The sequence below is a fragment of the Caenorhabditis elegans genome, chromosome II (assembly GCF_000002985.6).
Source record: "Caenorhabditis elegans chromosome II".
NCBI classification, from domain to species: Eukaryota; Metazoa; Nematoda; class Chromadorea; order Rhabditida; family Rhabditidae; genus Caenorhabditis; species Caenorhabditis elegans.
The window spans coordinates 83,341-102,817 of NC_003280.10; the positions used below are offsets into that span (position 1 = coordinate 83,341).

The 19,477-nt window shown below is 35.8% G+C and overlaps 6 protein-coding genes across 11 annotated transcripts; 3 read left to right on the forward strand and 3 right to left on the reverse strand.

Annotated features, from left to right (window-relative positions):
* Window positions 1-1,093: 1,093 nt before the first annotated feature.
* Window positions 1,094-4,483, forward strand: C50D2.6 (CPG4 domain-containing protein; the record flags this gene model as incomplete). Of its 3 annotated transcripts, none has more annotated exons than NM_061255.4 (7): window positions 1,094-1,545; window positions 1,804-1,877; window positions 2,024-2,142; window positions 2,251-2,366; window positions 3,277-3,307; window positions 3,926-4,057; window positions 4,106-4,483. In NM_061255.4, the coding sequence occupies 7 exons, from the start codon at window positions 1,512-1,514 to the stop codon at window positions 4,416-4,418; spliced, it is 819 nt and encodes a 272-aa protein (NP_493656.2). The 3 variants fall into 3 exon arrangements, with proteins under 3 accessions (NP_493656.2, NP_001300524.1, NP_001300525.1); NM_001313595.4 differs by having other exon boundaries at window positions 1,473-1,545; window positions 2,051-2,142; window positions 4,106-4,464; NM_001313596.1 differs by lacking the exons at window positions 1,094-1,545; window positions 1,804-1,877; window positions 2,024-2,142; window positions 2,251-2,366; window positions 3,277-3,307 and having other exon boundaries at window positions 4,047-4,057; window positions 4,106-4,418.
* Window positions 4,484-5,188: 705 nt separating this feature from the next.
* Window positions 5,189-8,179, reverse strand: mcat-1 ([acyl-carrier-protein] S-malonyltransferase; the record flags this gene model as incomplete). Its single annotated transcript, NM_001381285.2, has 8 exons — window positions 5,189-5,408; window positions 5,522-5,698; window positions 5,911-6,100; window positions 6,513-6,648; window positions 6,700-6,872; window positions 7,203-7,300; window positions 7,352-7,472; window positions 7,968-8,179. The coding sequence occupies 8 exons, from the start codon at window positions 8,177-8,179 to the stop codon at window positions 5,298-5,300; spliced, it is 1,218 nt and encodes a 405-aa protein (NP_001367547.1). The 3' UTR covers window positions 5,189-5,297.
* Window positions 8,180-8,828: 649 nt separating this feature from the next.
* On the reverse strand, window positions 8,829-11,937 carry C50D2.7 (putative ADP-dependent glucokinase). The gene is made up of 5 exons (NM_061256.5): window positions 11,822-11,937; window positions 10,971-11,243; window positions 10,446-10,665; window positions 9,636-10,396; window positions 8,829-9,262 (listed from the first exon to the last, which is right to left on the reverse strand). Exons 1-5 carry the CDS (start codon window positions 11,914-11,916, stop codon window positions 9,103-9,105), a joined length of 1,509 nt encoding a protein of 502 aa, NP_493657.2. The 5' UTR covers window positions 11,917-11,937; the 3' UTR covers window positions 8,829-9,102.
* A 393-nt stretch (window positions 11,938-12,330) lies between these two features.
* On the reverse strand, window positions 12,331-14,604 carry luc-7L3 (Luc7-like protein 3; the record flags this gene model as incomplete). 3 transcript variants are annotated; one of them, NR_132570.1, is made up of 7 exons in its annotated part: window positions 12,879-13,056; window positions 13,415-13,467; window positions 13,541-13,669; window positions 13,719-13,841; window positions 13,902-14,156; window positions 14,207-14,461; window positions 14,507-14,602. NR_132570.1 is itself a non-coding variant. In NM_001381286.2 (6 exons), 6 exons carry the CDS (start codon window positions 14,600-14,602, stop codon window positions 12,879-12,881), a joined length of 960 nt encoding a protein of 319 aa, NP_001367546.1. The 3 variants fall into 3 exon arrangements, 2 of the variants coding, with proteins under 2 accessions (NP_001367546.1, NP_001368513.1); NM_001381286.2 differs by lacking the exon at window positions 13,541-13,669 and having other exon boundaries at window positions 12,331-13,056; window positions 14,507-14,604; NM_001381287.1 differs by lacking the exons at window positions 13,541-13,669; window positions 14,507-14,602 and having other exon boundaries at window positions 14,207-14,413.
* Window positions 14,605-15,063: 459 nt separating this feature from the next.
* On the forward strand, window positions 15,064-15,621 carry sftb-6 (Splicing factor 3B subunit 6-like protein). Its single transcript, NM_061258.5, has 2 exons — window positions 15,064-15,219; window positions 15,286-15,621. Exons 1-2 carry the CDS (start codon window positions 15,071-15,073, stop codon window positions 15,551-15,553), a joined length of 417 nt encoding a protein of 138 aa, NP_493659.3. The 5' UTR covers window positions 15,064-15,070; the 3' UTR covers window positions 15,554-15,621.
* Window positions 15,622-15,797: 176 nt separating this feature from the next.
* C50D2.10 (Transcriptional regulator) lies at window positions 15,798-17,721 on the forward strand. 2 transcript variants are annotated; one of them, NM_001392985.1, is made up of 5 exons: window positions 15,798-16,565; window positions 16,611-16,769; window positions 16,847-16,916; window positions 16,963-17,139; window positions 17,184-17,719. In NM_001392985.1, the coding sequence occupies exons 1-2, from the start codon at window positions 16,523-16,525 to the stop codon at window positions 16,754-16,756; spliced, it is 189 nt and encodes a 62-aa protein (NP_001379709.1). In that variant the 5' UTR covers window positions 15,798-16,522; the 3' UTR covers window positions 16,757-16,769; window positions 16,847-16,916; window positions 16,963-17,139; window positions 17,184-17,719. The 2 variants fall into 2 exon arrangements, 1 of the variants encoding a protein (NP_001379709.1); NR_132571.1 differs by having other exon boundaries at window positions 16,307-16,565; window positions 17,184-17,721.
* The last annotated feature ends 1,756 nt before the right edge of the window (window positions 17,722-19,477 follow it).

Sequence of the window (19,477 nt, forward strand, 5' to 3'; positions counted from 1 at the left end):
CTGTTAAAGGTGGAGTAGCGCCAGTGGGAAAAATGTTAAAAACTACGGCTCTGGTGTCAAAATGACTGAATATATAATAAAACTCTTCAATTTTTTTTTGAAATTTTTCATTTACTGTCAAAAAGTGACAATCACTCAGTCTTTGCCACTCATAGCTTTAGAAGTGGACCAAAAAAAATGTTTTCCTACATTTGTTAAGTATGCTTTCACTTTTTCAAAAATTATTTGTATTAAAACGTGTTACGGGTCGGAACATGCGGCATTGCTTTGGATTTCCTCAAAAGCTCATACTTTTCAAAATTTTGGCAATTTGCCAAAACTTTGACCGAAAATTATGAAAAATCTAAATTTTTTAAAAGTGCTTTATTATGATTTTTGGTAGTTTTAGATCATTATACATGTATTTAGAGTTCCCACTGGCGCTACTCCATCTTTAAATATCGTTCAATTAATGTTCATATTGGGAGCAATCAATAGTTTTCATTCGATTCAACTAATTCCATGTGTTCATGCTAGTTTTATACGACTTTCGAAATGTCTGTCTCCCAATTCATAATGACCACACCACACATCTAGTCAATTTTGGGCCCCAAATATCCTTGATTCCTTTTTTCAACACCTCTTGAAAAGAGGGGGAGAGAGAGAGAGCAATTACCTCAAAAATGGAACAGCTTGTGTTCTGTTGAAGAACATGAAGAAAAATAGATTGCTGGAAAGAAAAAAAGAAACATAAAGTCGATTAGCGGTCGCAAAACTACAATTTTTGTTCTCTCGTGGGAGCCGAAACCAGTCAACGGCTATTTAGCGAGTTTTTGCGCCAAAGTGCAGCCGGTGCATCAATTGAATTCTTGTTTGCTTATTTTGCAGGGCATGCTCGTCAATTGTAGCATTTATAATTTTTAAAGAATTTTTTGACCTATTTCTCGAATTCATTAAGCCCTTTTTTTTTCATTTGCTCGTCGCAATTCCAAGTCTGGCAAAAAACGAAAATTGCCGAAATTTCCGATCATCAAATATAAAAATTACCAAAAAAGTATTTGAAAGAGTATTTAAAAAATTTAAAACATGGTAGGCAAACACATATATTTTGTTGAGAAATATTTGCCAATTACCAAAAATTTTGATTTTGCCCAAGTTTGCTGATTCTCAAAATTTTTAGATTATCGGACACTCCTTATCCACTAGGAATTTGAACACTGTTGCCCAAGTTTTGTCCGAAAGTATTAACCTAGTTGGATTAGCTTGGCCAAGTTAAGAGAAATTTGATTCAGGCCGCGTTCACTAAGATTTTATCCAAACCCTGTTAATCTCTTGTCCGAGTTCAAAACGATACGAAGGAAAAATACAAAATTCCTGCTTTAACTTTTTCTGAACCTAGTTAAAAATTTCGGACCAAACTTTGACAAGAACCTGGCACCGACAAAACTTTGTCTTGTTTTCTCCATACCTCAACTCCCCGTTAATCTGAATTTTTTCAGAACAATTTTCACCTCAATGCAATCAACAAAATGATGCGGCGTAGCTCCATTCTGTTCTACCTAGCAGGTATACCTACAAACAATTCATTTCAAAAAAAAAACCAAAATAAACCTTAAACGAAAAATCGAAATGTTATAATAATTTTGTTTGCATACTCTATTAGATCAATATACAATTCGGTCTCTTGGAAATATTTTGATAATAATCTCACTAATATGACTGAGTATGACTGAGTTTAAGACAACAATCCCACAAGGGATAGATCACCTTTAATCAAAAAATAAACGGTGAACCACGATTACTTCTCCAATTACAATATTTCAGTTCTCTCCGAATCCACGTGGAGCTCATTTCCCGGTGGAAACTGCATCGAGCCGTGCATAGCCGAGATGCAGCAGGTTGGTTAAGTTTTTCAAATCATTTGTGTGTGTTTGCTTCACGGTTTTTCTGGGTTTCATTTCCAATCACTCAATTTCCCCACCACCACTTTCAAAGTACTAACTTATCACTTGCACTTTGCCATGTGTCGTGTTGCCTTTTCCAGTCACTCGAAGCAACTCCACTGCTGCAGAGCGAACAACTTGGCCAATTGAGCCTGAGCTCCCTGGTATCAACCTCGTCTAACAAGGAGCTGACCGAAAGGAGTTTTTACGATATTTGCCAGTAAGTTTTTTTTCTTTGGAAAAGTAAAAACAATTCTCAAGAAACACAATTTCTTTCTTTTTTGTCCTTACAACAAGTACCTTCTTGACACGCACCTCTTACTTCCAGAGCCTACACACGTGTCGATTTGTGTCTTCACTCATGCGAAAAGGTGTCGCAACACTCGGCCAGCATTCGGAAAACCTATGCGGGCATACGATTCATCTGTGTGGAGCATCGAGACGGTGAGACGACTGGGAGTTTGAAGAAGTTAGAAAACGGGGGAAGGGGGTCTCCTGGGTGAATCAGAGACGTCATTGTTTAGGGGTTAAAAGACTACTGAATAATTGACAAATGAGCCTAAGAGGAAGATTGGAAAGTGTGAGAAAAAGAGTAAGAAGTAATGGGAAAAGATTAAATCGGGGGAGTCAGCTTCTCGAAGAGAGGCTATATTTCTCTGTGGCCATTCGAACTTTTGCCTACTGTAAATTAGTAAAAATAGAAGAGAGAAAATATTTCTCACTGTAGGTTTAGGCGTCTTTTAAGACCCTTCTCGTAATCTGAGAATAACAACTGTTAACATTAGAGGATAATTTCCGATTAGTCGGTTAGATTGACTAGAAAATAAGTCAATGTATAGATTAAATCAATTTTGCCCCAGACCCCCAACATGTTTCAAAAATACTTTAAAACACTGGTCTAAAAAAGCAAAACCTTACACACATGTTGTAATGCGTGAAATACAGTCAGAGTATTTAACGGGTTTTCATTTCATCATCAGAATGTCACAAGTACTCTTCTAGCCCGCAACATGTGCCCCACAAAATATCCCCTCTAGGGATTTCGTGATATCCTGACACTTTGATTTACTAACACCCTTTATACGCACAGCTACCAAATGCCCAAAGCTTAGAGACACCAGCGACAGGTTCTGCAGTAGTTTAGGAGGGAGAATATACGGAGGATAGAAGCACACACGAATGTCAAGGCTAATAAATCTCGTAGCGGTGTTTGTGGAGATTGAATGGAAGGGCACATACGAGAAAAGGAGACTCGTCAATTTGGTAAATGGGCTCCCCGTAGGGCTTCATAAGGCAAAAAGGGGGGGGGGTGTGGTTCAAAGGCACATACACACAAATGACAATAATATTTCAGAATTCTTCCGATCTCTTCCATGCCTTGCCGAGTAAGTTACCAAGTGCATATATCATTCACATATTACATTTCAAGTTGAAAATGTATAGATCTCATTGGTAAATCAATTTTGATCGACGTCGAAGTACGTCCAATCGATGCAGGTGTCCCCAGCTTTGACATACTTTGATGTCGATTGGACTGACTTCGACGTCGATCAGAATCGATTTAACAGAGTCTTGTTTAGGCTAAGGGGTCAAGTGCAGCATGACCGAAATTTGCTTGGGGCGGGGGGAGGGGCGTCCCCATAACGGCCCTATTTTTCCCAAGCATGAATATTTGAATACAGATTTCCATTTAAAAAATTAATTTGAAAAATGTGACGTAATAATGGTACACATGTACCGACTATTCTGAATCGAGTTAAGTAAACTGACAATACTTTAATATAAAAAAAGTAATGTAGACATTTTTTGGTTTCCTGTAGTGTCTAGTTTTATTAGCACGGGAATACCTGCACCCTGGCTATGCTTACTTTCACGTGAAAAATTCTAAAGTTGTCGTACAATTAGCTTCCCGCTTTTTTTGAGCAAAGTAAGTAAGTATACCAATTGAACGAAAAACGAACTGCCTAATATCATCCAGGTCTTTCAGCATTTCTATTTTCTAGACACGAAAAGATTGCCCTCCAACAGTGCCGACCTCAGATCAATGATTCTCTAGCCGCAAGCAATCGATTTTCGGTCACAGTACTACGGAAGGAGCATCACAACCTGAGATCTCATTTCGAGATGCTCTGCAAGTAAGAAACTAGCCAATCCTTCAATACAAACTTAAATTTCTCTTTCAGAAAACTTGGCTCCATGATTGAATGTGTGGAGCCCGTAACACGAGCAGGCTGTGGAGATCAAGCGGCAAAGATGATGCTTCGATTCATCACTGTCGGATTTTCGAGTTTCGAGCAGCTCTATTCTCAACTGGGTATCTCCGATCAATTGCCCGCGGCTTGCAAGTCGCTGCTCTCACTTCAAAAACGCACGGTGCTCCCCGAGCGTCGCCATTATGTCCTCCCGCAGGCTTCTTCGGAGTACAGTGTCTTCAGTTCCACGTCTTCGACTCCGCATATTCCAATAATACTTTTCTCGTATCTCATCCTTTTTTGAAATCTCGCCTCATGATTTATAAATAAAACGGGTAAACTAATTATCATGAAACTTATATTTTCAACAATTAAAACTATAATAAATACAAACAATGAAAAGATCACTTCAGCAACTGAAATGAAAATAATTCTTGTGAGCCTTTTTCTATGTTTGAAAAAGCATGGCAACGAGCTAACGTCCTGCACTGACTTTGTAGAAACGGGGAAATACTTCGTTCAAAAACTATTAAAAAGTGGCAAAAATGGCAAAAAAGTGGCAAAAAATAGCATTTTTGAAACTTCTCTAAAATGGTTCATTTTTTAGCTAGAGGACTCAAAATTGATCTCCAAACCCTAAAAAATTGCCTTTTTTCATGGTAATATATGGTTTCAAACATTTTTAGAAAAATTATTTTTTTGCCCAAAAAAAAAGGACAGTCATTATGTGATGGCTGAAAAATCAAAATGGGCAAAAATAAAAAGTTGTTTATTTTTGTAGGGAACGGGTAATTCATACATGTTTAATCCAAAAAATCTAAGTTTAACCCATCAAAAACTATTAAAAGTGGCAAAAAATAACATTTTTGAAACTTCTCTAAAATGGTTCATTTTTTAGCTAGAGGACTCAAAATTGATCTCCGAACCCTTAAAAATGGCCCTTTTTCAATTTAATATAATTTCAAACATTTTTAGAATTTTTTTGCCCCCCAAAAAAAAGGACAGATGGCTGAAAAAAGAATTGGGCAAAAATAAAAAGTTGTTTGTTGAATGATTTTAGAATAAAACGGGCACTCATTATCCTGAAATTTATATTTTCAACAATTGAAACTATAATAAATATAAGGCTAACATAATATATAAGGCTAACATAAATATAACACAAACAATGAAAAAAATCAATTCAGCAACTGAAATGTGAATAATTCTTGTGAGCCTTTTTCGATGTTTGAAAAAGCATCGCACCGAGCTGACGTCCTGCACCGACTTCGTAGAAGCGGGGGAATGCTTCGTTCTGAAATTTTTTAATGTGAAAAATCCAAATTCTTCACCATATTTGAGTCAGCGCGCAAGAAAATGTGTTTTGGGGCGTTGAAGTTACAGTACCACGAAAAATTTGAAATTTACCTGATGTTTTCTGAACAGCGATTGTTGAATCTGTTCCCATCGAACCGGTGAATTGATTTGTTTGGCGACAGCTCCACGAACGTCTCCCTTCTTCGATGACATCACTTTTCCACTATAATTTGACCAGACATTGCACACCGGACGATGAATCTCCACGTTTTGGAAAGCTTTTGCCACCTGAAAACACAAACATGAGGAAAGCTTATAAAAACAACTTTATCGGAAAATACAGGTTCTGTTTAATATTTTTCTGTTAACCAGCCATGAACCGTACCTCCGGCGCAGCCCCGACTTCTGGGGATGAGAACTATTTTTTCTTGAACTACAGTACTTCTACCGTACCACTATGAAAAGTTATTAATTTTTGAAAATAGCAAAGAAGCACACACCTGTTCGACGGCAGACTCCATTTGTCGTGTATGAAAAGCTGCCGAAACTGCAAGTCTCTTCATCACTTGAATATTGTATTTCTCTTGATTTTCTTCCAAATATTTTAGGCACGTTTCTGATCCGCCAATTACTCGGACACCGCAATACAGATAGTTGGCAACTTCACATACAACAAGCTCTCGGTTTTCACTGGAAATTTGAACAATCAGGGTTTGGGTGGCCGTTCGGCAGGTTTTTTTGTTGAAATATCCGGCAAATCGGTAAATTGCCGGTTTGCCGTAAATTTTAAATTCCGGCAATTTGCCGGTTTGCTGGAAATTTTCGGCGATTGCCGATTTGCCGGAAATGTGCAATTCCGGCAATTTGCCGGAGTGCCGATTTGCGGGAAATTTTCAATTCAGGAAATTTGCCGATTTAGTTTATTTTCAAGTAAATTTATTTTTTCGCATCAAAGTTAATTTATTTTCGATAAAAGTAGTTTCAAATGTTGGAAAATAGTTTTCTGAAAATTTTCAATTTTTATGATTTCCGTCGGGTTTTTTGTACTCTTCCTGCAAAAACCGCAGGTTTTTTTTGAAAATTTTTGTGAGAAAAAACCTACGCCGCCACTTTTCTGGCATCTGCCATTGCCTTATCCAATTTCGATGCAGCTTTTACTCGAATCGTAACCATTCCACTCTTCACCAGTTTCGCGCATTCTGACATTGCTTCGGCTCTGGTTTTCACGATCTTGATAGCTGGAAAAGTCTAATTTTAGAAGAATTGAAGAAACACAAAAACCAAATTACCATCTGAAAAGCTCAAAACTTTCCCGGCAACAAGTGACGCATATTCTCCGACTGAAAATCCAGCTGTATCAGTCAGGTTTTCTTCGATTGACGGATCTGATGCTTTTAAAGCTTCAAACGCTGCTATTGATGACGTTACGATGGCCGGTTGGCAGTAAAGTGTTTGTTCAAGTCTGCAATTTTTTTAAATTTTTTCAGACAATATTATGAACAGGGGTGGGCGGCAAACGATTTTTCCGGCAAATCGGCAAATTGCCGGAATTGAAAAATTTCGGCAAATCGGCAAATTGCCAAATTTGTCGACAACCACATTGCCGAACGGCAATTGTCACCCACTCCTGATTTTGAAAATATGCTTGGCGATTCCAGAAGCATTAATAGTACTGTTTGAAAATCGAAAATTAGATAATATCGGGCAAAAAACGTATTTTTGCCGGTATTTTTTCACCATGAGCACAATTTGATAAAGATTTCTAATTTTTTCAGAGAATAATATTTATTACTTCTGTTTGGGACCATCTTGACAAACTTTGAGCATGTCATATCCTAGAACTTCGGATGCTTCATCGAAAACTCGCCGTGCCGCTGGAATATCCATCACCTGTAGAAATAAAAAATTGAACAATTGCGCCGAACATTATTACTTTAACACCTTTTGACCCATTCCAACAAATTGTGCTCCTTGTCCCGGAAATAATAGAACGACGTGCTCTTCGATGGGTAATTGACTGAAATCAATAGCTCCAGAGTCTTTCTTCTTGCGCGTTCCGTATCTTGAAAAATCAAAATTAACCGATATATGGGCTGACAAAGCTTATGGTGCATCGATCTCAACGATCTGATTCTTAGTACTCTCAAGACGGAAAATAAGTGATGGAACGTGATTTTATTCGGAAATACAGCGAAAACGATCGTAGAGTTGATTTTCTATAAAAATTTGAATTTTTGAAAAAAATTTTTTTTTGAAATTTTGAAAACAAAAACTCCGAACTTCAGAAATTTTCAAAAAAGAAAAATTTAATTGCCTATTTTATCCGTACCAGGCTCATCGGTATTTCGATCTTAAATTATTTTTAATGAAAAAAATTCAAAAACCAAAAATGTACATTTTTGGCCACATTTTTAATAATTTCCGGTTATTTTTCGAAAATTTAAAAAAGAAAAACTATTTTTTGCATGATTTTTCCGAGAAAAAAATCAAATAATAAAATTTTAAATTTTTTCGAATTTCCTTCATTTCAAAATTTTCAAAAAAAAACCAAAATTACCGAATTTTATTCCTTTCCTTCATAATTTCACTTGACGTCTTTTCAATATGCTCACGAAGTTGCTCCTCTGGGTACGGTAGCCGTGTCGTTGGATTAAGAATTACGTTGTGAACATCTGAAAATGTGACTCCTTCATCCAGAATCCCACCTCCTGGAGGTTTTCTTCGAATAAGTCGTGTGGAGCAACGAGCTATGTTAAATGGAGTCAGCATCTGAAAAAATTGTTTTTTTTGAAAATTAAAACATTTTTGTTTTTTCTTATATACTTGAATACAGTTGTGACGTAATTTTTCTACACTTTTTAATTTTCCGACACTACTTGAATAACCCCATAAGGTGGAGTTCCGAAATCTGACACTTTGCTTTTTTAGACTACCGAAACTAGACCACCGAGTGCCGAAACTACCCAAAAATTTTCATACTGCCGATAGACTACCGAGACTACCGATTAGACGGACATTTTAGACTACCGAAAAACTACCGAAACTAATAAGACTTTTTGAAAATTTCACAAAAAAGAAGTTATGGCGGTTCAAAGTTCTGGAAAAAATGTTGATTTTCAACTGGAATCAAAAACTTGGGTCTAAAAAAGCAAAATCTGAGATTTCGGTACTGCACTTTGAGGCTTTGTAAACATTTTTTTTCGATTTTCAAAAATATACCGTTTTTCAAACTTCAAAAATTTACTTACATAAACATTAATTTCGATCCAAAAATTATAAGAATTTTGAATCATCAAAAAGTCTAAAAATTTTCAAAAAAATATTTGATTTTTTTCTAAAAATCGTCAATTTTTTGATGAGACTACCTGAAATCGCAAAAAAATAGAAAAAATGGAGAAAACCACAAAATTCAAAATTTAGAAAAAAAAGGGTATTTATTACTATTTACATTTACAAAAATTACAGGCACATAATCATAACAAAATTCACAGAATCTTTGGGGGGAAAAGAGAAAATACATGAAAAAAATGGCAAAAAATGGGGAGAATGAACAAATTTTTACAATAAAGTACACGTGGTGTCAGAGTGTCCCATCACGGTGTGATCTACAAAAATGCGGTGAGCGAGACGCAGAAATCCCGCATTTCTTGTACATCAACCCGTGATGGGATAACCCGACACCATGTGAAAGTCTACCAATGAGTGGGTCTATTCAAGCGATAAAATTGTGAATAAAGAAGTCCGGTAGCAGAAATTGCATCATCAATTCCGACGGTTTTTGATGGTAAACGGCATACAAGAACAGGTGTGAACACGAATAGAACATCTTCACGCATCCATGATGCTATTGGGCTGGAAACAGATTGATAAGGAAAAGGAACACAACTTTTTCCCCCATAACTACAGTAATCCTACCGTACTCCTACAGTACCCCTACATTACTATTACAGTAACCCGACCTACAATCAAAGAAAAGTGGGAAAAATTCCAGATTTTAGCAAAATTTGGTTTTTTTTTTGAAATTTTGACCCGAAACGTTTTGGGCAACTTTTTTGTGAAGTCTCATTATGAAATTAGGTGGTTTTGGACAAGTTTCAGTCTATTTACGCAAAATACCCACAAATTCTACTCTCAGTTTAATATTGATTTTTGATAACTTAAAAGCTTTTTTGGTGTTTTTTTTAATTCGGTGTTTTTCTCTCAATTGATTCCTCTTTTCACATACTTATGAGCTTCAAATTGATAATTCTTCTCAATCTTCTTATCCAACACAAAATTCGCCGGAGTTCTAATTTCCAGCAGCTCCGAATCCATCGTATTTGCTCCAATATTACATGACAATCGACCAGCGATTCTGGCTCCGGCAGCAAGGCCAGCAGCAAGATTAGACCAATCTGTTCCAGAAGATACCATAATGTGATACGTGAGACAATGGAAATGAATTCGAGAGAGCCGGTATCCAGTTTTCGACGCAATTTGTCCAGTGGGATCTCTTCCATATGTCTTCAAGAGCCAATGGAGCATCTCTACAACTTTGTGCACATGAACGGTTCCAGCTTGTACCGGATATTCTTCCATATGTGGTCCATTTGCAATATGTGACAGGAATGTGAGCTCTTGCTCATTAATACCAAGAGAATCTACGTATGGTAGGATCTTATTGATAACATCAGTTGAGAAAATCTCATCGGCCAAACTTCCAAGCTCCAAATGAATCGGAACTTTCGGCGGGATTTGAAGAAGATTTCGCTTGATAAGCCTCATCTTTTCCTGTCGCATTTCTTTACTTTGAAATTCGAGTAAATGAACACCGGTGATAACGACAAGATCTGGACGGAATTGAGCGATTGCTTTAAAGAACATTTCCATAACCACCATCGAACCACTGAAATGATCATGACTTGTAATGAAGCGACTGCTACTCGGTGCCACCCAATCTCCGAGAATCTCTCCTTGCTTATACTCAAGAATTACGTGCAGCTCGTCCTGAAAACCACACAATTATATTCATTTTTGCGCCGACTCTTTCACATACTTTCAAAATTCTTGTCGAATTCGTTCGTTTGACACTGGGATGAAGAAGTGCTTGACTACGCGGCCCAATTGGTCCAACCAAATAGACTTCAGTACTTGGGAAGTTTGCAGCAATTCTGTCTGCCATAAGCGCAGCGTTTCCTCCGATATGATGGTGGGATCGGGTGGATGCTTCAGATTCGGCAACGAGAAGGTTGAATTGATCTTCTGATGACATGTATCTGAAACAAATATGATCTTATTGTTTGAAAAATTGAAAATCGAAAGTTCTTTTTTTTTGTAAAAGCTTCTCCTTTTTTTAAATTAAAATTGTCATTTTTAGAAATCCAATTTTTTCCTCGTCTCTTCCATACACTTTTCTACATTTTTCACAGATTTTAAGATTCATAATTTCATTTTTTTTTACTTTTCGTCAATTTTTTATATTTCCCTTTTTCGAAATTTAATTTTAAAAATGAAGATAAAATTTATTTTCCAACGTAATTATTTTCTATTTCACGAATCCAAGCTTTCGAAGAAATTCTACCTTTCGGCAGCGGCTCCTCTTTGGAAGAAATGTGCAAATGTTTGATGCAAATCTGCCAATGTTTCGAGTGTTTCCTGATCTTTTCCTTCTGAACACGTCGTGTTCAACGCATCGACCACACGAACTCCGCTAACAATCAGATCCACGTTGCAATTGAATCCTATAACTGCTTTTTTGAACATTGCTCCAGGCTTGACGATTGCTCGCTCCCATGATAAAAACATTGCCGTCTCAACTGAATACGACGAGAGACGATGTTGATCATTGTAGTAGCTGAAATATTCGATAAATATTTACGAAAATTTTAATTTTTTTATTTAGAAAACCTAAAACAAAAAAAATTTAAACGAAATATTTACGTTAGAAGTAAATTTAAAAAAGTCAAATTCTTATGAAAAAAAAAATTGGATTTCAAATTATTTTAAAAATTGATTTTGACGTTCTTATTGATTTTTTTGGAAAAAAAGTTCGATTATTTGGTGATTTTTAGAAAAAAAATCAATTTGTTTAGAATGTGTAATTTTAAATTGTTGATTGATTTTTCGGGAAAACGTTTTTTAAAGTTAAACATTTGAGCTTTAGTCATTTTCTATTTTTATTTGGTGATTACTTGGAAAAGATTCAATTTCAAAAAAATCAAATCATTTTTTGAGGAAAGTTCAACTTTTCGGTGATTTTTATAGAAAAATAATTGATTTGAATAAAAGTTAATTTTTTGTGATTTTCTTTTTAAAAAAATTTCTTTTTTGGAAAAAAGTTCAATTTTTAGTGATTTTTTTAAACCATTGATTTTTCGTGAAAAAAATAGTTTTTTGTTTGATTTTTTGAGAAAAATTTGCAATAAAACAGACCTATACCAATATGGAACTATGAAGAATAACACTGAAAGATGTAATAGTCGATGTTTATATGAAAATATTGACGGTACAAATGTTTCGGAAAACATTTGTGTGGCAGTGCTGAATACCTGAAAAATTATATAAAAATTGTGAGAACCTTTGGGGGAAAAAATTGTCTAAAAGATTTTTTCGATTTTTTATTTCAGTCGCAAATACGGAAAAAATACGACGATTCTAAAAAAAAATTTTCGTAAATTGGTTGATTTTGATGCAAAAAATAATTTTTTTAATAGAGAATCGACCGGAAAAGTTTAAAATATGAATGTATTTTTTTAATAATCGAAAAGTTGAGAAAACAGAATGCAAAACCGGTTTTTTTTTTAATTTTGAAGAAATGTTCATAAAAGGGGGAATACAGTTTGTGAGTATATATCTTCGTCTCTGATTTTTTTTCCAAAAATCGATATTTCCCGGGGATCAAACCCTTTTTAGAAACAAGGCAGTTGAACAAAAAAGAAAAAAAAACAAGAGTTTTTATGTGGAACTTAAAATAATTTAGAGAGAAGAATTGAATCTCGTATTTGAGAATTTTAGAAAAGGGAAAAATTAGGTACTTGGACGGAAAAATCAGAAGTCATTAATTCTACAGATACAGAGAGAAAAAAAAGAAACAAACTAATTGAATTAGAAGGGTTGTAAAGGGAACGGATAGAAATACCAGTACATAAAAATGAGAGAAACGGTATTTTTTAAAAACGAAACAAATCGGAAAAATGTGGAAAAAAGTCAAAATGTTTAAAAATTTTGAATCGGCTTTTTCAATTTTTTGAAACCGATTTTCAGAATATCAGGAAAATTCGGGAAAAAATTGAATTTTAGGAAAAAATATCGAAATTGTAATAATTTTGGATCGTTTTTCTAATTGTTTTTCTCACTAAAATCAGCTTAATTTTTTGAAATTTTTTCACCGATTTTCGAAACTTCGAAAAACAACATTTTTGAAACTTTTCTCAATTTTCCAATTTCAAAAAAAGGTATAACAAAAAATTCGATTTTGTAAAAAAATAATCTAATATCTTCGATCTCTGTGGTGTCTCCGATCTCTATCATATCCATGATGACGATGCTCTCGACGATCTCTGGAATCCCTGGAATCCCTGGAATCATGACTGGAACGATGTGGAGAACGACTTCGGTGACGGCGGCGCTCAGTGTCAGATGTTGTTGCTGCTTCAGCACGTTTTTCTCTGAAAATATTTCAGTTTCTGATTGATCAAATTTTATTGTGAGCAGGGCTACCGGTTTTTAAGTTAAAAAACCAAAAAATTGGAAAATTTACGGTTTTTACAACAAAGAAATTTAAAAATTTACGGTGTTTCTAAAGAAATCGAAAAATTTGTGGTTATTTCAAAAATCGAAAAATTTACGGTTTTCGGTTTGAAAAAAATGGATAAATCGAAAATTTTTCGCTTTTTCCAGAAAAATCGAAAAAGAAGTTTTAAAATCCGAAAATTGTCGTTTTTCGGTTTTGTTTAAAAAAAAACTTTTTTTTCGAAAAAAATTTTTTTTTTTAATTTTTTCGGCTGCACCCCTGATTGCTAGTACCTCCGCTCTTTTCTTTTAGTCTCCTCGGCTTGTTCAAACTCCTTCAGCTTTTCCTGAAATTTTTTAAATTTATTTTCCGCGAAAAAATTCGTCTACATATTGCCAGTTTTTTCCAGTCAAATATACCTGCTCTTTGAGCCATGACACGTAAAAAGGCGTGGGAGGGTGAAAAAACCTGAACCATTTTTTTGGGGGGAATACCTGTACGTCAGCTTGTGTGCTTGAGAGATTTCAGCGTTTTTCAGAGCCCATTTTCTAATAGTAAAAGCATATATAAATATGATATATACGTGTGCATATTTACCTTAAGCTGTTGAATCATAGTCCGGATTTTTTGGAAACCTGTGTGCATTTTTCCAGTCAAATGTTCTTCGATACGCTGTTGAGCGTCATTCACGATGAGCATGCTCCCACACACTTCACAAACCTGTAATTGTATTTTTCTTGGATAAAAATCAGTCTAAATCTTCTAGATTTTTAGATTTACCTCCATTGGCTTAATTGCCATTTCGTCAAGCATCGGTGGCATGGCTTGTGGGTTCGGTTCGTTCATTTGTGAAAGTTTCTCTTCAAGACCTCGTTTTTCAGCTTCAACCATCTCGCTTCTCGCGACTATTTCCTGGCATTTTGTCACATTTCCCTCACTGCCGGCTTGCTCTGCGTCTCGTATCATATTTTTCAGGACATCATCTATCGAATTGATCTCCAATTGTACCTGACGCTTCTCTTCCTCTAACTTTCGCTGAAAAATTGCGTGTTTTCGACATTTTTTTTCAGATTCAAAGAGTTTACCTTTCCACTATCATCCATTCCGGACAATTTGTCTTTGTTCTTTCGAATTCTTCGCTGATTATCTTCATCTAATTGAACGAGAAACCGCATAAGACGTCTTTCAAAGCCAAGTTGTCCATATTCTGGAGATTCTGGATACAATCTTCGAAGATTATCGTCATGTACTAGCTGGCACGCTCCCAAATCTGCCTTTGTATTGATGAACATGTCGTGAGGACAGAAACCGACCAGGAAGTACGGGCATATGTCAGGATCCTGTAATAATCTATCAATAGTTCCAGGGGAAAAAATTTAAGTTACATCAAATGTGACTTTTGTGTCTTTTCCTAGTTCAACATTCCGTTTGGGACCCATTAGCTCGTCGAGCATTGCTGCCATAGCGTTGCGAGCCGACATGACTGTAAAATTTATTTTTTGTTGAAAGTTTGAGAGAAAAATCGGTTGAAATAACAGAAAAAAACATCGTTTCGCCGGAAAAAAAACAAAAGTTTGTTTGCAAAAACACTAGTGTATATTTACGGTAAACAAAGTGCGCATGCGTAATTTCGGAGTGTCGTTGTTGTGCATTTTCCTTTGAGAAAACGCGTTAAGATCACTATTTTATCGACTTTTTTATTATTATTATGAAATATATTCAATAGAATTTTCTATTTCGAATCATTTTTCAGTAAAAATGTTGAGAAAATTCAGTAAACAATACCAAAAAAGAATTCGATGAATAAACAAGGCGCGTGGAATTCCCTGTGGAATTTCGGAGTGTCGTTGGCTAAAATCTTTCGAATTATAAAATTTAATTTGCTTTCGAGACTCTTTTTGCCTCTTATTATTACGTTTTTTCTTCAAATTTTCAATTTCAGATTCACAATGGCAATGGCAAATCGTCAAAACCGTGGCGCAAAGCTGCCGCCAGAGGTCAATCGTATTCTTTATATTAAAAATTTGCCGTATAAAATCACGACGGAAGAGATGTACGAGATTTTTGGAAAATTCGGAGCAGTTCGGCAAATTCGAGTGTAAGTTCAAGCACAATTATGGTTTTGCCTGTTCTTGAAGAAGCCCGACCAGTATTGATTTTTCAGCGGAAACACTGCAGAAACTCGCGGAACTGCATTCGTCGTCTACGAGGACATATTCGATGCGAAAACCGCCTGCGAACATCTGTCTGGCTATAACGTTTCGAATCGGTATCTTGTGGTGCTCTATTATCAAGCGACAAAAGCGTGGAAGAGAATGGACACGGAAAAGGCTCGTACCAAGCTTGAAGATATCAAAGAAAGATATGGAATTGGTGGAGACATCGACAAGGAAAAGGAGAAGTTGGGATTGTTCACTCCAAGAAGAATTTAAATATCGTGTTTCTTTAAACCTTATTTTATCATTTCCCTCAACCTTCAATGAATGATAATTTCTCTGTGATTATTTTTCTTTGAACTTTTCATGAAAAAAGTATAAAGAGTAGCTGAGAAGTATTTCTAGAAGCCTTTCCCATGTAGTTTTCACTGCAACTTTTTTCGAACGAGGGGTGAGAAAAAATGCGAAAAATCGGTGTTTGCACACAATACACCGCATTTTACGACATTTTCTACTTGCTTTCTTTTCTTGTGTTTTTCACCGATTTTTCCCGTGTTTTCTTATTAAAACTGATAAATAAATATTTTTTGTTAATGCTAAAATAATTTCCAGATGAAAAAATTGTGAATTCAGCCGGCAAGTAGCGGTGAAAGTGGTCAATGTAATATGATGGATTACGGGAATACAAAACCCAAACTTTTCCCCAAACATGATACATATGATGTTTAGATGCTAAAAGTACCTGATTTTCATAATGAGACCGCTGAAAAAGTTTTGAGATTTTCAAAATTCAACTTTTTTGGTAAAAAAGTCGAGATTTTGGCACAAAATGTTGAATTTTGAAAATCTAAAAACTTTTTTAGCTGTCTCGTTATGAAAATCAGGTACTTTCAGCATCTTAAAAGCATATATATCATGTTTCAGAAAAAGTTTGAGTTTTGTATAGCCGTAATCCATCATATTACATTGCCCACTTTCACTGCTACTTGCCGACTCAATTCACAATTTTTTCACTTGGAAATTGTTTTAGCATCTGCAAAAAAAATATATTTATTTGTTTTGATAAGAAGAAACGGAAAAAATCGGTGAAAAATGAAAGAAAACACGCAGAAAACAAAGCAAGATAAATGGCCGCTGAAATTTGTCGGGGACTCGACCATGGCCTAGAAACCTTTTTGCCTCGTCCCTCGTTCGAAAAAAGTTGCAGTGGTTTTATTCATTTTGCAGTTAAGGTTATTTTTTCGAATGCCAGTTCCAACTCCACTCTCGGAATTCGTTTCTTCCAAAGGTAAGTAATCATGATTACTGCTGAATTCGAACGTTTTTATTTCAGTTGCCACGTTTAGCAACATTCAAAGATTCTTGAATCTCGACGGAAATGAGCATCTTGCCGTCGCCGCTCTTCAAGACAGTCGGGTAATGGGAATTCCAGAAGCGACCGGCCCTGAAGCACCAGCTGGAGCGATGACTGTTCAGTAATATATCGTTCAAAGTAAGTACTAGTATCCTAAGTAAGTAAGCGGTATTTTTATAAGGAAAATGTTTAAAAAATTTTAAATCGTGTTTAAGACTCTACGACCGATCCTGATTCGAAGTTCGGCTGCCCGCAATGCCACAAAATGATCAAATGGTGCCAGATGTGAGTAAATAAATTAAAATAAGTAAAGCCATAGTTGTTTTTCCAGGGATCATCACATTTTCAATGCACACGTCGTGAAGAAACCCTTTCGCTGCACAATCTGAAGTTCGGATTATTGTGACAAGGATGGAGCTGTTGCTCATGCTGTGAATTGTCACGACTTGTCAAGAGAAGAAGCAAAAACCAAGTCCAGAAAGAGAACTGAGTCGGAAACCAAAAAAAAGTAAAAATTGCCAGTTTTTCCCTAAATATACAAAGGTTTTTCAGGATGGAGAGAATGATGAACGATGCTAAGGAAGGTTTCTCGTACTGATGGATCTCACATGTGCTCTCTATTTTTTTGTTTCTCTTAAAATTTGACGTTTTTTCTCCCTTTTGAGCCCCCTTTCAATATCGATTTTTAATCTGGTCACTTTTTTCTGGTTTTTTTTTTGCTAGATTTAGACCTTCACCCTCCTCTCGACAAACGTGTAGAATTGCTAATTTGACCCCCTCCCAGTAATTCACAATTTCCTGTGGAGCCATCCGATCTCACATGTGCTCTCTATTTTTTTTGTTTCTTCTAAAAGATGTACAATCACTTTATGAAAGGAAATCCAACAAATTCTACGGAGACGACACCATTCTCACAGGAAAATGTTTTCACTTGGAACATCTGGATAGTTGCATCAACTTCGAAATTTTCTTCGAGAAACAGTTTTTGGTGGAATTTTTTAAAGAGAAAAGCGGATTTATCAAGTTTTTTCGTGATCTCGTTCTCTGATTTTTTTTAAAACAATTTTTTTGAATAAATTAAATTTTTTTAATTGAAAAAAAAAACTGCGAGACCCAGATTTCTGTGTCCGTTTGTCTGTTCTAGTTGTGACGCACTCAATAGGCTCGGCATTTCGTGCCGTCTTTCTCTCACCTTTTAGGGTCGTCTCACCTTTCTCTCACCAATTTGCCGCCTTCGCCTCACCTTATGTGAAATTACGACAAAAAGTTCCTAATTTTTCAATGAAAAAACAAATTGTCACCTTTCACTCACCTTTTGGCTGTAGAAACACCAAATTTAGCGGGCCCGACGCCTCTCTCCGTCGCCACACTTTGTCACCCTTTCTCGGCAAGTCGGGCCGGCTTTCCAGGGCTCATTGCCAGCTCTACACGGCACATTAGGCCATTTCAACCTCTTTTTCCTAAAATTCCGCCGCACATTGCTGCACTTCGCCACACCCTGCTGCACTTTGTCGTACTCTGCTGCAGTTTGCCGGACATTGCCGCAGTTTGCCGCATTTTACTGCGTTCAGTCTCATTTTGACACAATTCACTGCATCGGAGCATATCTTTATGTTCTTCTTCAGCTAACGACCACATCAGCGTAAATTTCAAACCATAAAAACTTACACTGAAGGTTATATTATCCAAAGAGATTCCAAAACGATTTTGAAAACCTCTCACATCTGGTGATATCAGTTATAATAATAATAATAATAATAATTTATTACGTTTGCACTGAAACGTGAAATTGTTGAGAGAAAAAAAATTAAGAAATCGGACAAACTAGATCCCACTAAAAATGTATTTCGATTTTTTTTATTTTTTGGCGAAATTAAAAAGTTTATATGCCCTGATATATTAGACAGATAGTTGAATAAAAATTTGCATTAACAGCTCCAGCTGGATTTGCATTAACAGCTCCTGGCCAGGCATGGCTTTTTGGTCTCGCCATATTCGTTTAAGTTGTTAAAAATGCTTGCAAAAATTATTTTTTAAACTTTGAGTGGCGGTAACTTTAATGATACCAAAAAGCAATTACTTGTAACATTATTCTTTGTTTGACCCGTGGAACAATCGGAAAAAAAAGCTTGCTGCTGGCTTTACAACACATTCATAGTGGCCTCTCCTTTCTATAAACTCCCCAGCAACTGGTGGTCCCGTTAATTCGGGCTCTTGCCACTATTGCGCCCCAGGCTCGCCTTGAAAAGAGTGATTTGGAGAAAGGAAAAAGAGTTGGACTCTTTTTGTACACAAACCTTGTTACTAGTTGTTACAGTCAATAAACCCTTTTTGAGTCATTGTCTTACTATCAGTTAATTTATATAGAAAACCATACGAAACATAAATGATAACAATTCAGATTTTTAGATCCCAATTTTACGGAAGTACACTCGTATATCAAAACTAGTCTTTTAACCTACCTATTCACAAAACAAAAACTGTCGTTTACCTCATTCTTTCTGTCTCTTTTCATCCACTTTCGAACCGAAACCTTTTTGGAACAATTAGCCATTCATCTCTGTCTGTTTTCTGCTGTTCGAGAGACAACATCCATTCTTTTTTTCTGAAAAATAAAAGATTGATTGATTTGTATTGTTGCGCCATCGGAAGAATATTTTATTCTTTTTTTGTCAAGTGCAATCGGAAAGTCTGTCTGATGACGCGGTCACAATCATCGTTAGAAATTGTGTTGTGTAATAAATTCGAACACTTGAGAAATGAATTTGCGTCTCAATGCCAGCTTTTTCAAAACGCGATCTTTGAGTTGTTATAGGACAGTTGGTTATTATCAATCTAGATCCACT